Raw genomic sequence first — 17,672 nt, 5'->3', positions numbered from 1 at the left:
ATAGGATCTGTGTCACTGAAGGTAATAAAAGCACTTCTGAAGATTTTAACTAACTGACAACAAAGCGACAGAAGAGGTGTAAGGCCCTAAACATAAGAAGTGCTGAAATGGAACTAAACCATTAGGTTGTGATAACATATGGGTGCTGGATGCGGTATAGATATGGAAATCATTGAAAGTTCATTAATGCATGTTCCTAAAAAAAAAAAAAAAATCACAGTTAAAGCAAGGTTATGTTCAAATAAAAATCCAAAAATCTCGGGAACTTGCAAGTTAACGAGAACTCAGTCCCCTGCTGTGCACTGCTCAAGACTTCACACACCATCACTAATGACATCTGAAATATAGGACTTGATGTGAGACGGGACCTCAGCGGGTGTGGGCTTAATAGGCCCATGGCGGCCAGTGACGCCACCTCCCCCATATCTGTTCTGGCCGGAGTTAGTGAATTGCATTAATCTCATATACCTCTGTGTGCCAACAAGGGACTGGATACTGGAATATCTTCTGCCCACTACCCCTGACTGAAGACTGCGACTGAATCTGCTTGTGCCTCCACGGTTTAAGGCGTGTGGATGCAGGGTGAGGCGGGACTTATTGCACTGCGGTGTGCCACAGCTCCTCAACATGGGAAAAACACTAGTGTTGTATGTTGTTGTTCGTAGTTGATGCGCACGCGATGCATGTGCGTCAAAAACGAATAATATGCAGGCCATGTGTTGTGATTTGAAGGCTGCCGCGTGTGGAGAGATGTTGGAGGGGATCGCGTGTTGAGTTGTGTTTTGAAAGGGGAGTGGGAGATGTTAGCGGGGAGCCGGGCGGTTTACCGGTCATTCATAACTGGAAGAGGATTGAGCTTACATATGGAATAAAGAGCTCGTTACCTGAATACACCGGATTTGTGTATTTCTTCTTTAATGACAAAGAATGTACTTTTTTTACAACTAGGCAATCCAAACTGGCCTTTGAAGGCAAAAGACAAATGCGCATGAATGATCCCGACCAGTGTTCTCATGCTCTCTTCGAGACTGCTCCAGGGGAGAGCATGCCGGACCTGGACATGAAGCAGGTGTTTGTTGTGTGAAAAATAGCCTCAACACCATTGATACCAAAAAAGAGCTACGGACTAGTAGAATTGACAGCGTAAAATAAAGAACAGATAAACATAACAATCGCTGTTACCACCTAGAGGACTGCACCTCCGACATCGAAGCCTCCCTCGCTACCACTATTGAGTACCTTCTCCGCATGGCGAATGTAGTGGAAGTCAACAAGCTTAAGAATAAAGATCTTGAGGCACGATCTTGGTTCAAAAATTTCCGCATTCTTGGAGTCACGGAGTGAACCGCTATTGACATAATAGAAACCTATGTCGAACACATGCTCCATTTTCTGTTCGGAGATTCTCTGTTCGGAGATGCTCTCTCACCCGTTTTCATCATTGAACGTGCACATAGTATGCTGGGCCTGCATCCTCTTCCTGGTGCACCAGTGAGACCCATTGTAGCCAGACTACTTAATTACAGGACAGGGACACCATTCTTAGACTTACCTGGGACCATTGCACTGTTCATCATCAGGGTAACAACATATGTTTATATCCTGATTTTACTCTCGGGGTACAGGCTGCTCTCAGGGAATTCCCGCCTTCATAAACAATCTGAGATTACTTACTCCCTGCCAAACTGTGGATTCAACTTGACAACAAACAGCATTATTTCACAAAACCCAAGGCTGCCATGAAATTCGACTCGAAATTGGTGAACTCTAAAGTAAACACTCTGCTTTACCCTATGTCCGCCGGGGATTGCCACCTCAGTTAGAACAACTAGTCAATTAGACACCACAGCTCTAGGATATGTTGCCTTTTTCGCCGCAGGTGTGGCTTCCCCGCCTTGTCCTATATCTATGCGGCTCAGGTGGCTCGGTCATCACTGAATGTGAATAATAGGCTCAGACTCAGGTTATTAGCCAAGATTGTTTCACTCCCTGCACCAACCCCTCCAGTTTCTTCAGCCACCAGTTCAGTCAATGACTGAAACATTCACCTGGTTTTTTGTCACCATGAGGGATGTTTCCCACTATGCCATACTGTTCCTGGGAAAGGAGATGGTGTCTTTTAACCAGTTCGGTGGGTTGAAGTGGGTGGTGAGTGGGTCCTTTGTTGTTTCTTGTTTTGCTTTGGATCCCTCACACCCTTAGGGAAACCTTCTCCTCTCTAAAGACACACGCCAGTAGCACACATCCCCTTTCCTAGAGGAGTGACAAATAAATACCCCCCTGATAACAGATGGCATCCATCAAATGCCTAAACTGGGGACTTAACGAAAGGTGTAAGGCATGCTTAGTGCAGGCATACATCAACAGGCATCACATAGACATTTGCTTTCTCCAAGAGCTCCATTTGTACCCGACAACTGTCCCTCATCTTCAGGGTGGCTAAATCTTGGAAGCACATGCTTCACTGTACTCAAACTACGCTCGGGGCACGGGCATACATCTTCGCATGCGGCTACCCTGGCACACAACATCTCCTCAGCAACACAAAGGGCAGATTTGTCATTACACTTGCCATGCAACACAATCTCCCTGCAATTCTATGCTCTGTCTATGGCCCCAATATGGACAGCTCAGAAATTTTTGCTGAGGTCTGACACTGGATCACAACAATGGACCCATAACTATTTTATCGGGCGGTGGGCGCAGACTTTAACGTGCTCCTAGACCAGGCTGTGGACAGATCCAGTGACACCAGGTGGCCCCACCCTAGCACACTCATGTGGGATAACAAACTGCAGGAGGTCTGGTGCTTGTGACAGCCCAATAGCACTGAGGACACTTGCATCACTCCCACATATAAAACCTGGTCCAGAATCGACTACTGCCTGCTCAGGCAGGATGCCCTCACCTGGACCACAAATGTCAGTCACCGTCCTAGAACTCTCTCCGGCCATGCACCTGTATTATTGATTATCACCCGCCTGTCCTGCCCCCGCCAGAGTTTCACCTAGAGGCTAGTCCTGCATGCCCTCCGCGATGAAGTCTTCAGGGGTGAGGTCAGATGGACATCCTCAATTTCTTCACTCGCAATGAAGGCTTGGCCACCTCCCAGTCTTTGGGCTGCATTTAAAGTAGTTATCTGGAGCACTTACATAGCAAAGCAGTTTAGGATACTTTAGGCAATCCATACGCAACCCGCCAAACTGAAACAGATATACCTACTCTATAACTCACATTTTTTAAAACCAGAAATGGGCAGTCACTAGCTGCCCTGCGGAAGAAGTTCTCAGACTATGAGGATGAGGAGACTAGGGAGACCCACTGTCTCAATAGGGAGGCGAAGGCAAGAAGCTATGGTGAAGGGGGTAGGTCTGGAAACACACTGGCAAGTATTCACCACAAGCCTTGGGCAAGCACGTACATTACAGAACATATTGACGACCAGCAGACACACAAAACCTGACAAGTTAGTTCAGGCCATGACGTTCTTCTACTTTAACTTAAAGCACACAACCATGATTCTCCAGACACAGCAGCCCTTGATACCTTCCTTGACACACTCCAACTTCTTTGGCTAGGCCAAGCGCACTCTCAGTATCTTGATGCCTCCTTTATGGTGGAAGAGATAATACATAATACAGGTGGTACAGAACATGCATGGTGATAAGACGCTGGGCTTGTACAGGTTCAACACATCCTTCTACAAGGAATAGGCCTCACTCCTTGCCCCCACCTACTAGCATTTATGACTATGTCCCTGGGCCAGTTACCAGCCTCCCGAGTAAAAGTAGTTATTGTAACCATATTGAAGCCCTCATCGCCACCACAGACGACATCAGGATCCTTCTAGACAACAGAGAGACGGCGGTCCTCATCCTCCTGGATCTCTCCGCCGCCTTCGACACCGTCTGCCACCGTACACTACGCACACGACTCCAAGACGCAGGCATCTGGGAGAAGGCCTTGGACTGGACCACCTCCTTCCTCTCTAGCAGAACTCAGAGAGCCCGCCTCCCCCCGTTTCGGTCCGAGGCCTCCGAGATCATCTGCGGCGTCCCACAAGGATCTTCCCTCCGCCCAACGCTGTTCAACGTCTACATGGCACCACTAGCACGCATCGCCCGACAGCACGACCTCAACATAAACTCCTATGCCGACGACAAGCAGCTGATCCTCTCCATCGCCAAGGACCCTTTCACCGCCAAATCCAACCTCCACCAGGGAATGAAGACAGTCTCCGACTGTATGAAGGAAAGCAGACTTAAGTTGAACTCAGACAAGACGGAGATCCTCATCTTCGTGTCTAACCCCTCAGCATGGGACAAATCATGGTGGCCCACATCAATGGGGACCCCACCGACACAACCTGGGAGTCATCCTCAACTCAAAACTCTTCATGAACAAAAACGTCAACGCAGTCTCCTCCACCTGCTTCAACACCCTCCGCATGCTCTGCAAGATCTACAGATGGATCCCGACAAACATGAGGAAAACAGTCACCCAGGCCCTAGTCAGCAGCAGACTTGACTACGGTAACGCCCTCTACGTGGAGCCTCGTCCAAGCTCATCAACAGACTGCAGAGAATCCAGAACGCCTCTGCACGCCTGATCCTCGACGTCCCGCACCGCAACCACATCACCCCCCACCTGAGGAACCTGCACTGGCTCCCAGTTGACAGAAGAATTGCCTTTAAACTCCAGATCCACGCACACAAGGCACTCCACAAGACCAGACAAGCCTATCTCAACAGTCAACTCTCCTTCTACGTACCCAACAGGAAACTTCGCTCTGCTGACCATGCCCTGGCCAGGGTCCCGCACATCCGCAGAACCACTTCCGGAGACAGGTCTTTCTCCCAACGCGCCGCCAAGACCTGGATCCCCCTCCCCCTCTACCGACAACAAACCGAAGACCTGCTGACTTTTAGGAGACAACTCAAGACCTGGCTCTTCGACCAGTAGCAGCAGCATCCCCCCCCACCCCCCAGCATCTTGAAACCCTTACGGGTAAGTAGTGCGATTTAGAAATTAAATGATTGATTGATTGATTGATTGAAGCCTGACAAGCCAGCTAATAGATGCGACTATTACAGACCACAATCTATAATAAATGTTGATGATAAGATACTCGCAAACAGCCTTCTGCCTGATATTATCCAGTCGGACCAATCTGGATTTGTTCCTGGGCCATCGACTGCCCACAACCTCCGCAAAATGTTTGATCACCATAAACCATCAACTGGAGGGAACCACAATGCTTCTGGGTACCCCCAAGGCATTTGATACTTTAGAGTGTCTGTACCTTTTCCACCTCCTTTCGTGTTTTGGCACTAACCCACAGTCCCTGCATCTGATCAGCCAACTATACACCTTCCCAACGGTGCCTATACGTTTAAATGGCTTTATCCCCACCTCATTTTCAGTATCTAGGGGCACAAGACAGGGATGCCCCTATCTCCAATCCGATTTGTGATATCAATAAAACCCCTGGCAGCCCAGCTACACCATCATCATGCTGATAGGGGCCTTATCTTCACTGCCAGGGAGAAGTTAGTGTCCATGTCTGCGGATGAAATTACACTGTACATTGTGATCCCTGGACTAATCTCTCCCCACTCATTTGGGAGGCGATCCGATTCATCGGATAATCCAGCAGTCTCATCAATTGGTCAAAATCTATCTGATTTCCCCTCCTTCAGGCACGTAGTAGTTCGAGCCCATATACTCATTATAGTGGGCGATGGAACAAATCCGGTACTTGGGAGAATGGCTCAGCAGGAATGTGAATGAGCTATGGAGGGCAAATTACGGACCGGCAATGTCCTGGCTCAAGGAGCATATACCCGCCAGGCCAGATCGCCATTGCAAAAATGATTGTCCTTCCTAAATTTCACTACCTATTTGTCAATATAACAATTTCACTTACATAACAATTTTTTAAATAACTTTGCTTAAATCTAGTGTGGGAAACTAACATTACCATTCCAGCATGGAGGTCTTAATGCTCCTGACATGTATCTTTGTTCTTACTGCACACAAGACCAATTCATATATTTTTTGTTATACCCCAATTTATTCCAGCCACAGACCGTGGTGGAGGCCGATTGGGTGGCCCTGTACCCTCAGCTACCACGGTGGCTTGCACTCGATGGGCCTGGGACAGCCTGCGGAGGACTGTCTGATTCAACAGTCTCTAGGCACCTACTATGCCATTAGCTCAAAATACCCTGCTCCCCATGAAGGCAGACAAGGGGTTCTGTCGGCAGCCTTGCCGACTGGAGCTTCTCACTTCTGGGGACCTATACCTAGATGAGCATTTCATTCAACCACCTGGCACAGAAGATCACACCCGCCTACTGCGCTTGATGCCCTCCTCTATCACCAGCTCCATGGCGAGCCATGCACGCTACAATCCTAGTCCCCCCCCCAATTTATTTATTTTTTATTTGAAAGGTTTTATATAGCGCTGGCTAGACCTTATGGTATCAGAGCGCTCTACATGAATCTCAGACCATAGTTAAAGGTTACATCGTTACAAAGTTTACACAGTTTTAGAGCATAGCTACATAGTTACATGTTGGGTCGAGACAAACAATAAGGACATATACGTAAGGGAAAAAGCAGGCAAAGGGAGAGATTCAGGAGGGAAGGGGTAGGAGGAGGGGAAGTAGACAGAGAACGAAGGAGGGAAAGAGGAGGGGGAGGGGGAGAGACATAGCATGAAAGAGGAGGGGGAGGGTGGCGGGGGCACAAACCGGTAGACGAGTAATAGTTGCGTCCAAAATTCGGTAAGCTGTGATCCCAGGGGAAGTGGTATCATTCCCCCACCTCCGTTGCGAGAGGCTCCCTTTACGCGGTGGACTCACTCAGAAGGGTCTCAGAGACTTCAAGGTCTATCTACTGGATCCTTTCCCAAAAAGGGGAGAGGTAGTGCTTTGGCAAGGGGTGCCATACTATACCTCAACTGAGAGTGGCTCCCTTGGTGCTGTGGACTCTCTCAGAGGGATCCCTGAGACTCCAGAGTATAAATATTGGGTGTTTCCTTAACAAGGGGAGAAGGAGTGCTTAGTCAAAAGGCACAAGGAACAGGGGGATAGGCAGAGAGAATCAGGGGAGAGGTGATAGGAGCAGAGGAAGTACACAAATAAAGAAAGAGGGAAAGCGGTGGGGGAGGGTATATTTCATGACCTGAACCATCTGATCGCCAATCCCCTCCCCTGTGGAGGCTCTTAAAGAGTCTGTATACTGATGCAAGAGAACGCACCTCCATTTCTGTGGCGTAATGGAGCTACTGCTGCACCAAATCAAGAGCCCTCTTTCTGATCTACGGACTCAAATTCAATTACTATTTTTGACTATATCGCACAGCTGTACAACTGCATAAAATGGACCTTGTGGAAGATGCACACTACTTGAGATGTGCTGCCACGCTGACCACAGTTCACAACCTTACCCAGGACTGCCCCCCTGTTACGAGTTTTTAGACTAGTGTTTATGGGGACATGGCTCAGATCAAAGATCATCTTCCACAGCGACACCGCAGGTGGCCCTATGGTGCTACGTGAAGGATGTTCATCCTGAAGCTCACTGACTCACCGCAATGCTGCTGCTTTTGGCCAAACAGAGGGTGGCCATTCATTGGGGGTGGAGGCCAGTGCAAAAAACTGTGGACTGGCTACAAGATGCTGCACACTGCCAGGAACAGCTTGCAAACTACTGGGAACTCATGCTGGCGTGCTCCCGGCCTAGGATATTTAGGGGCCATACTTCTGCAATTGGGGCTGCGAGGAGCGGCTCAGGCTGCAGACGACACAGCGGACCCAATGGCCCTGGACATTCCTTCCTGCTAGCAAGCAGGCCCCACCGAGGCCTTGCTGAACCACTCTGGCTGCCCCTCTGGCTGAACCTTTGGGTGTGACACAGGCCTTTTGACTCATGCGAGAAATGCTTTAATCGATGTGGCTTTCAATCGTACATTAACCTTTCTTTTTCCCCCCTCTACTGACTATGATGCTATGCATGGTTTTGGTAGGACTCTCTTCCCTTACCTTATACCCCTCCCAACCCCGCTTGCCACTTAAAATACTAATAAATAAAATTAAAATTAAAAATAATTACTTTTTAAAATAAAATCATGCGTAAGCGTTCCCTGTAAGGAAAAGTTTTGCCTTATTATATCACTGTAAAGAATAGCAATTTTTGAAAACTTTTCAAATGTTTTCCTCACTTTTTCATGACTTACTACATGGGACAAGGGGTGGGGTGAACACAGCATTATCGCCACTTACCTCAAATATTACTGAATGTGTCTACTTGTTGTCAAAAAGAGAGAATACATATGCATTTATGGACTCTATCTTGGGTGGAGAATGACAAACAAGCCGAAACTGGCTCTTAAATTATAGAACAGATTGTGAAAGAATGACCTGCAAAGAGTTGAATTGCTCTTGTCCTCTTTCAAATTATATATGCTACTGATCTGAAAAAGGTATTTCTTAGACAGCGACACTTCTGTAAAATGTTAGCACATTTTAGGAGCAGCAGACACAATTGAAATGCCTCCACTTGCACTCACCTATAGCAACTTCCAGCATATACATCTTGCTAGGCTTCAGAGCAAAGGGTCTTAAAGTCACGGTGGGAGAAGAAATACCTGGAAAGAAATATCATTTTAAGGCATCATTTCAATAACAATTTAAAACACAATCATTTCACAATTTTTCAGTTTGTTAGTAGATGACAGACTCATTATTGCTTTCGTGACGATTGCCAAATTTTGTGGCACAAAAAAGGAAACTTTACGGCACAAATATGGGAATTTTGCAGCATTTTTGTGGCACTTTATCTGGCAAGTATTTTTAAAAATGAATGCCTCCCTGGAACAGACCCAAATTAAACAAAATGAAATACTGCCCTTCAGGGCCCTGTCTTTACTAAGATAGCGCTCTGGGCGTAGATGGAAAGAAATGTGTGCCCTTGCTGATGGTAGTGAATTAATGAGGCAGCAGGGGGTCCCTTTTGTGTTCACTGGTCAGTGCCTGGATAAGCAGGGACTGGCCTCTGAACATAAACATTCCCAGACCTCCTCCAGCGAACCTAAAGCACTGATAGTTTAGTTGTCCAATGCAGGGAATGGTTTTGTTGATGTGTGCCAGCAGGGGTCAGAGGGAGAATGGAGGGCTAAAGGCGTATGAAAAACATTGCGTCCGATTGATAATGAAGGACTAAAACCACTTTAAGCTGGCAAATCAAACAGAAATTAACAGGCAGGGAAAAAGAGAGGAGGGCAAGGATCAACGGCGGACTCCAGTGGCGGCACCTCTTGGTTACATTCCTGTTTTAGGTAATTCGTAATGAAGTCACAATTGGTGAGCACATTATCCATAGGCGATACAAGGAAGGAGCACAGGTCTTTTACGGCTCCATGAGGAGGCCATTTTACTTCAGAACCCATCGGAACGGTTCAGAACAAACATACGCCCTGACGAAGTTCAATCTCTTTGAACGAAACGCGTTGACTGAGGCTTGTTGCACGTATCTGTTGGAATAACTAATAAAGAACTTTTTTCAAAACAGAAAATGACCATTCGTTGTTACCAGACTACTGTGGTAGTGCACCGCCCCACTTGTTCTCAACTTTTGTATATCAGGCAGGGGAAAGGACAAGGCTGGAGCAAGATGAGACGGGCGCTGCTGTTGGCATAACCTTAATGCATATATCTGCAGTGCGCCCCTCAGAATACCGGTGCCCTGGGCCCAGTTTGCCCATGCTAAAGGCCAGCCCTACCCCCCTGGGCGTGCCGCACACTTGGCGTCCAATGGGACCACAACATAAAAGCTTTCCTGCCACCCTAGGCCCGCCATGTAACCCATGTCTGTAGGACCCAAGTTAAAGAAAATATAATGCCCCCTGCGACTGCCGTGCATGGATGACTCGGTGGGCCAAATAACCACAAAAAAATGCCACCCGGGTCCCGCTGCATGTGCGCGGTATGCAAGAAACATTAAATAAATAAAAATGCCACCCTGGCCTACCCATGGTCCCAGGTGCCTTGGGCCCAAATAAAAAAAAATTAAATGCCCCCCTCGGCCTGCCTCACACGGGGCACGACGCTGGCCCAAAAAATAAAAAAAATAATGCCAGTCTGGGCCCGCGAAGTGCCTTGTGTGCGGTGAGCCCAAAGCATAAAAAAAAGGCAACCAGGGGCAGGGACTGGTATAACCACCTCCCTGGTGTCCCGCAGGTCTCCGAGGTCAGGTGCAGCTTGGTCATGTCAACAAAGGAATGAACAGCAGGGTAGATGAGAAGGAAATAAACATCACCTCATCTGCCCATTTTGAGGACCCTGCTTCTATTGGCCCACTGGCAAGCCACTGGACCAATACAAGGGAGAATCTGCATTCTTTAATTTCACTGACACTTTTGTAAAAAGCACAACCTTTTTGCAAAAGTGTCATTATCGCCATTTTATTGCAAATCGCGAAATCCTGGAGGGCCTGCCTAAAGAATAATGAAAAACAATTAAAAATGAACGTGTAACCCTGATTTTTCTCTTCTGAACACTGCCTGAGGCACTGCTTGGAAGACTTTGAAAACTCATGCAGTGCTATAATAGAAGGCACCATCAGTTCAGGCTTTCAACATCTTCTGCTAGGTACAGTTTTTCAATAAAGTACCAAAATACACTGCTTTCCTGAAAATCTTCTCATGCACATTGACCAGCAGCATCAGAGCACATGTTGCAATAGTTAAGTGTCACATATAACTAAATCGATGGCTACCTCATTAACGATGATCTCACAGGAAGAAGGCAAGAACCACTGCTGTAAGAAAATTATTCACTGGCACGCTTCAATACTCCACTCAGCAGTGAGACACAAATGTGGGATCACCTCCTCGTCCATTCCACCGTACATAAAGCCCTTGTGCCTCCCTTCACAACTTCCTCAAGCTATAAAACTTACCCTCCCCACTCCTTACTTTATATTCCTTTTTTGGGCCTGTTTTGGGCAGGTGCTGTGTGCCTTAGCTGCCTCTCCTGCTTTAAGGAACCCAGCGGGACTGGCTGTTTTATGGGCAGGGTGCATCATGTACAGGCCTGGCTTACTGATGACACCTCGTGGGACTCCCTCTGGTTTATAGGCGGCAAGTTACGTGATAGCGAGGAGGGGAGTTCTTGTACTGTGCAGCTTGCCTGTCAACCTTGTTATTGGCTGGAGCACTCATGTTTCCCCTTCTCGCCTCACTCTGGATTGCAAGGGTGTGTCTTGGTTCCCGGGGATATTGGCAACTTCTCCACAGCCAGATGGAATAGAGAGTTTCTGCTTTGCTTATATTTTATTAGGGCTATGATTAAATTGGTGGCATTTATTAAATGTTTATTTGGATTGGAGTTCACAGAAGGTACATGATGACCTGGGGGTAATGTTTATCCAATAAGACAAATCTTTTGGTTCTTTAATGTAGGGATGTATTCAGGTAAGTTCATATATGATATACTATGGAGGTGAAAAGAGCTTCTCAAAGACTGTGTTCCCAGTCTCCTCCTTCTGCCGAGGGGGATGACAGTCATCAGGATGTGTGAAGTAGGATTCCAGCAGTACCCCGGCTGTTGATGCAGTATCCCTGTCGGCTCTCAAAGTCCAGTCTATGATAGATGCAGCAGAGGCTAAAGCTTTGATTGTGAAGTGTAAATGCTAAGAAACCCTCCTCTGAGTCTGACGATCTAAACTCTGTTTCATCTACAGAGTCGGGTCCCAAGATACAGGTCGCAACTGATGGAAAAGTTATATCAAGGGAGAAATTGACTGATATTTTGTCTCATATCAGAGATGGCACTTCCTCCAGTGGAGGGGGTGGCTTGGGATCTCTTTCTGCAATTTCCAAGGCCTGTCGCCCCGGCATTGCCTTTGCATCCTAAGATAAAATATGCCATCTTTCTGCCATGGGAGGAGCCTAAGTCCAGACAAATTCCATGCTTTCTCCCGAAGTCTTATGCCTTGGAATATGGGGATAAGGTGCTACTCAATTAAAGTGGATTCCATCCTGGTACCGCTGATTGGCAGATCATCTCTGAATCCTGATGACTGTTTTCCCTCAGATTAGGTTGATAGTAAAGTTGATGGTGGTCTTAAAAATCTTTTGTGGCTTCTAATCTGGTTCAGAGACCTGCTACGTATGGGGCGTTGACTGTGTAGTCTCTATTTACGGATTTCGTGGTTCTGGCTGAGGATATGCAGAAAGGTTTGTATGTTGCCAATGTTCTGATGCGCATGGAAAAGCAGTCGAAATTCCTGGAGGATGTGTCAGAAGACATTGTCAAGGCAGCCTCAGTGACTTCTTCTGCAATCATAGCCAGAAGGAACCTCTGGTTACAGAACTGGACGGGGGACTTGGCATAGAAATCATCTTTTCTGAAATGGCTGTTTGAGGGTGGCAGGTTGTTTGGTGAGTGTTTGGATGGGCTTATCAAAAAGTCCTTTAAAGACCAGTAACATACCTGGTCTTATAAGGCATCTTCTGGCAAATCTGCAAAATCTTGGAATCGGATGGATACTAGGGACACCAGAGACTCTTCTGTTAAGGAGTCTTGAACCTATTTGTCTCGTAAGAGAAGGTTTCAGCCCAGAGGAAGAAGTAATAGGATGTTTCAGCTAAGGCTGTACCTACAAATCAGCAATCCTGATTATAGGGGTTCTTAAGATCCAGGTCCTGTGGGAGCAAAGTAGGAGGTTTTCTTTTAGTACAGGCTCTCTCCATTGCAAAACACTTGGGATCTGAATATCAATCAGCGCAATTGTCGTATCGACTTTGTCTATCTTCCTGCAGATATGGGGTACATCCTTATGCTTGTTTCAAGGAATCCTTAAAGAATGAGAAGAGGGCAGAATTTACCGCTATGCTGAAAACGAATGTAATCATCAGTATCTCTAGATCAAGTCGGTCAGTTGGTGTATTCTATACTCTTTCTGGTCCAGAAGGTGCCTGGAGCTTTCGGGTGGTGTTGGACCCGTAGCAACTCTATCGCTAGGTGGCTACAATTCCTTTCAAGATGTTGTCATTGCAGAAGCTCATCCCTCTGATTTCTCAAGGAGATTTTATCCAGCCATCAACCTTCAGGATTCGTACCTGCATGTTCCATTCCAACAGAGTCATCAAATGTTTCAGAGGTGTGCTGCGGGGACAGTGCATTTTCAGTTTCAGGTGCTTCCCTTCGGGTTGAAGTGAGCCCCACTTGTCTTTACAAAGTTGTTGGGTCCTTCAATGGCTGCACTACACCTGCAAAGGATTTCAATCTTTCCCTACCACGATGACTGCCTGGTCAGGGGGCATCTCATCAACTGACCTCTTCTCATGTGTTAACAGTACTTGATCTTCTGTCTTCTCGTGGGATTTTCATTAATGCAAACAAATCCCGACTGACTCTGAAACAGGATCGTATCTTTCTAGCAGCCCAGTTCCAGACGGATCTGGCATTGTAACTCTGCCAGACTCAAGAGTGGTCAAGATTCACTTTCATTTGCAGGCTCTGTTGTAAGATCCCTTTCAAGCACTGTCGGTCTGGATGAGAGTGCAGGGCGATCTGGCTGCCACTGTGTTTTTGGTTCCTGGGGCCAGATGCACCGCAATATCCTCATGAGATTCATCCTGAGTCAGTGGATTCCCAATGTGCAGGATGTTTTGTCTTTTTCCAGTGGCAATGGTAATCTGGCAGGAACTGGAGTGGTGTCTTGTTCCCTCCAACATCTTGAGAGGTGTTCTTTTGACTGCTCCTGTTTAGGCAGTCATCACAACAGGTGCCAGCAAAAGTGGTTGAGGGGCATGGTCAGGGGCATTTCAGGTCAAGGGCTTATGGTATGTCAGACAAAGTTGTTGGTCATCAAACTGGAGGGAACTGGAGGCTATTCCTCTAGTCCTCTTACACTTTTGTCACCTGATTCTGGACATGGGGGTTGTTATTTGGATGGACTATACCATTGCCACATCCTATGTCAATTGCCAGGGGGGCAAGAGCCATGACATTATCAAAGATTGTGGATCAGCTTTTTCCATGGGCTCAGTCTCATGTGGGTTCGCTCCAGGCTGTTTACATTCTAGGAGTTCAGTATTCTCAGGTGATCACCTTAGCAGGGAGATTCCGTCCTCTCTGGAATTTTTACTCTCTCCCCAGGTGTTTCCAGGGTGTGTCAGATGTGGTGACACTCCCGGGGGAATCTGTTTGTGAGTGTTTGCAATACCAATCTTCTCTGTTTTTTCCTCTGGGGTGGGAGAAGTTGGGTTCGGTAATGGATGCTCTGACATTTCCTTGGCAGTTCGGCCTGATGTTTGCTTCTCTCTACTTCCTTTACTCCAGAAGTTTGATTTGGGTTTGGAAGACAAGGGCTCAGGTCATTCTGGTAGCTCCAGCATGGCCCGCTCTATCTGGTTTCCTCATCTGATGGTGCTGAGGGAGGGTCCGGAGTGGCGACTTGCCTTGGTTCCTTCCTTTTGAGTTTTCCTGCTTTCCTGGTCATGTTTCTGATCCAAATCAAGCTGATGACTTGGATGCTGAACAAGGGGGATTAATGTTTTAGGGCCCGATTCACAGAACTAACTTGAGACAAAATCCTACAGTAAAAATTGTAAATTGATAAATTGATACTTGCATAGCGCACTACTCGCCCGCAAGGGTCTCAAGGCGCTTGCACGAATACCGCTGTGGAACTCGTCCTGGCTTTTCCGTGTGAGGCGTCCACTCGTGGGCACCCCCCGGGTGAAGGCCAGGCATCTTTAGTGTTGTGGAGATTAAGCAAGCTATTGGCCAGAGTTGCAGAGTGGGACTCTATGATTGGAATAGGCACCAAGGCGAGAATTATCAGGTCCGTGGAATATTTGAGCCCAAGACCCGCCGAGGCGGGGAATTGAAACCTGGTCCCAGGCTAGAACTCTGCATCAGGGTCTGCCGCTCTAACCATTGGGCCACACTACTTTTGGTATTCACAGAATGCACTTACTACTTACCAGAGGCGGCGATTCCACCCAGAGGTAGAGCTTCCACCCAGAGGTAGAGCTTCCACCCAGAGGTAGAGCTTCCAGCCCGGAGGTAGAGCTTCCAGCCCGGAGGTGGAGATTTCGGCCATGGATAAATCTCCGCCACCGGCTGGAATCCCCACCTCCGGGCCAGAAGCTCCGCCTCTGGGCTGGAAGCTCCGCCTCTGGGCCGGAAGCTCCGCCTCTCAGCCGGGAGCTCCAGCCCGAGTGCAGACGTAAAGTTAGTAGTCGTAAATCCATTCTGTGAATACCAAAAGTAGTAAGTGCATTCTGTGAATACCAAAAGTAGTAAGTGCATTCTGTGAATACCAAAAGTAGTAAGTTTAGGATTTTATCTAAAGTTAATTCTGTGAATCGGGCCCTTAGGATCTTTCCAACTCAGTCTCTTAATCTGTACAGGGTTCCAGAAGATTGTTCACTGGGTCTTCATATTCTATGCACTGGAAGTCTTTCCAAGGGTGGTGTGCTAGGAAGCAACTGCTATCCCTTTCTGTGACTACTCCTCAGGTCTTCGAGTTCCTTCAGGATGGGTTACAATTGGGCCTCAGTCCGCCAACTCTTAAGATTCAGTGGGCAGCCTTTGAGGCTTTTTGGTCCCCTTGGAATGGTCTGGCTGATGGATGATCGGGGATTGGTCTCCAGACTTTTTGAGGGATTCTCGAATCTACGTCCTGCCAGAAGGTATTATGTCCTTCCTGGGACTTGCAGTTGGTGCTTCAGGCCCTTACATATCCGCTGTTTGAATATCTGTCCTCTGTGGAGATTCGTCTTCTGCCTCTGAAAGTGTTCTTTTTAGTGGCTATCACTTCTGCTCACAGCCTGGGGGAGTTGCGTTCTCGTTCTTGTCTCCCTTCTTCTTTTGGGGTGTTTGATGACCGGAGTGTCCTTCATTTGGGTCCTGAGTTTGTCCTAAAAGTGAAATCTGTGTTTCATCTGCAACAGGAGGTGAATTATCCTGTGTTTTTTGCAGAACCTCAGTCTCCTGAGGAGATGGCACTTAATTCTCTTCATGTTCGGAGGGCAGTTTTGATCTCCCTGGAAAGGTGGAAGGAGTTCCCTGGTTTTCTTTGCCTTGTTTGTGAATGTTGGTCCCTTTTGTAAGGGTGGTAAGCCTTCTACTCAGACCTTGAGCAGGTTAGTCAGATCTGTGATTCTTTTGGCATACAAGCAGTTATGTCCTCTGGGGATCTAGGGTTAGTCTACTAGAGGCATGTCTGCCTCCGTGGCAGAACTCTGGGGGCCTCTTTGTAAGCAATCTGTCAGACTGCAAATTGGGCATTCCCATCTACTTTTGTCAACCAATATCGGGGTGTGCAGGGCCAAGAGGTGCCTGATCTTTTGGGTTCTAAAGTATTGGCATCTGTGTTGTAACAGTTTGTTTTTCTGTCCGATTAAAGTTTGTTATATGCATGAGCATTACAGTTGTCCTGGTCCACTTTGTGGCTTGGGTACATCTCTTGTAGTGATTTATCATGGCGAGAAGGCAGAGGAGCTAATACTTCGATTACCTACTGGTGATTGCATTTCTCCGAGTCCTTCTTTCACTGTGATAAATAAACCCCTCCCTCTCGCCCTGTATGCCAGTCCAACTGTGTGATGAAATGGACTTAGTCAGGAACACGAAGTAAGGGGAGAGGGGATTTTTATTATCTTGAGGAAGTTGTGAAGGTAGGCACAAGGGCGTCATGTAGTGATTTATCACGGTGAAAAAAGGACTTCGAGTAATGCAGTTACTGGTAAGTAATCAAAGCATTCTTGCTAATCAGGAGATACCTTTTGCATCCTTTCTTTATTTTTCTTGCTTACAACTGACACCATATTTAATCATGTGCATTGTGTTTTAAAAGCATGATGCTTTCAGAGTCATTGCATTTGTATCTATTCATGTGTCGCCAACGACATATGTCCGTATGCGGATCTGTAATGTCCCAGCCATGAGACTGTGTGTATGTCAGAGTGTGTGAGGGGAAGTGTGATATTGTCTGAATGCTTACAGGTACCCATATGCCCATTTTCTGTTACTGCCTCCAAGCACAATTATCTTTCTTCAGCAGATCCAAAAAACAATAGCAGATTAGAATAGTTCTTATAAGAGTATGGCATGCATTGCCCTACATCTCATTCATTAGTATTTATGGAAGAACCAATTCCTTCTAATTAACAAGTTTAGGAGGGGTGGCATGAGGAAAGACAGCTGCTATGAATGGACACCAATGTTGTACTTACCCATTGTTGTGTAGCTCTTGAAAACCTCGCTACGAAGCAGATGCTTACTCCATTCTAGCATAAGCATAGCAACATGGTTTGAGCGGTCAATGGAGGTATCAACAAGGCTGTCTCCCCCGTCTCTGCCAGACTCTGAAGCCACCTCGCTACCGACAGAAACACCTGCACTGCTGCTCGCTCCTAAAATTAGAAATAAAAAAAACACGTGAGAAAGTCATCCTTTTAACCCTGATCTCCACCATTTTTTGACTGCTACAGGAAGTAACGGACTCAGACTGTGCCCTAGGCACAGCAAACCAGCCCAGGACCAGTGAACTGATAAAAAAGGTATATTGTAATCAGGTGTAATTACAATTGGCAATAACAACCTACCTGTAAGTCACTAGTATATGGTACAGCATGTAGGTTTAGAGGC

At 47.0% G+C, this 17,672-nt stretch overlaps 1 protein-coding gene across 1 annotated transcript in view; it reads right to left on the bottom strand.

Annotated features, from left to right (window-relative positions):
- The window catches only part of PKD1L1 (polycystin 1 like 1, transient receptor potential channel interacting), a 1,739,639-nt gene that overhangs the window by 798,766 nt on the left and 923,201 nt on the right, over positions 1 to 17,672 (bottom strand). The window contains exons 28-29 of the mRNA XM_086964902.1: positions 17,258 to 17,437; positions 8,576 to 8,653 (exon numbers count right to left, since the gene is read on the bottom strand). Of these exons, the coding sequence (XP_086821028.1) occupies positions 8,576 to 8,653; positions 17,258 to 17,437 (258 nt within the window). The remainder of the gene's footprint in view (positions 1 to 8,575; positions 8,654 to 17,257; positions 17,438 to 17,672) is intronic.

The sequence above is a fragment of the Lissotriton vulgaris genome, chromosome 4_1, assembly GCF_964263255.1.
Source record: "Lissotriton vulgaris chromosome 4_1, aLisVul1.2, whole genome shotgun sequence".
Classification (NCBI taxonomy): Eukaryota; Metazoa; Chordata; class Amphibia; order Caudata; family Salamandridae; genus Lissotriton; species Lissotriton vulgaris.
The sequence above is the reverse complement of the archived record's forward strand: the minus strand, read 5'-3'. Positions and strand labels throughout refer to the sequence as shown.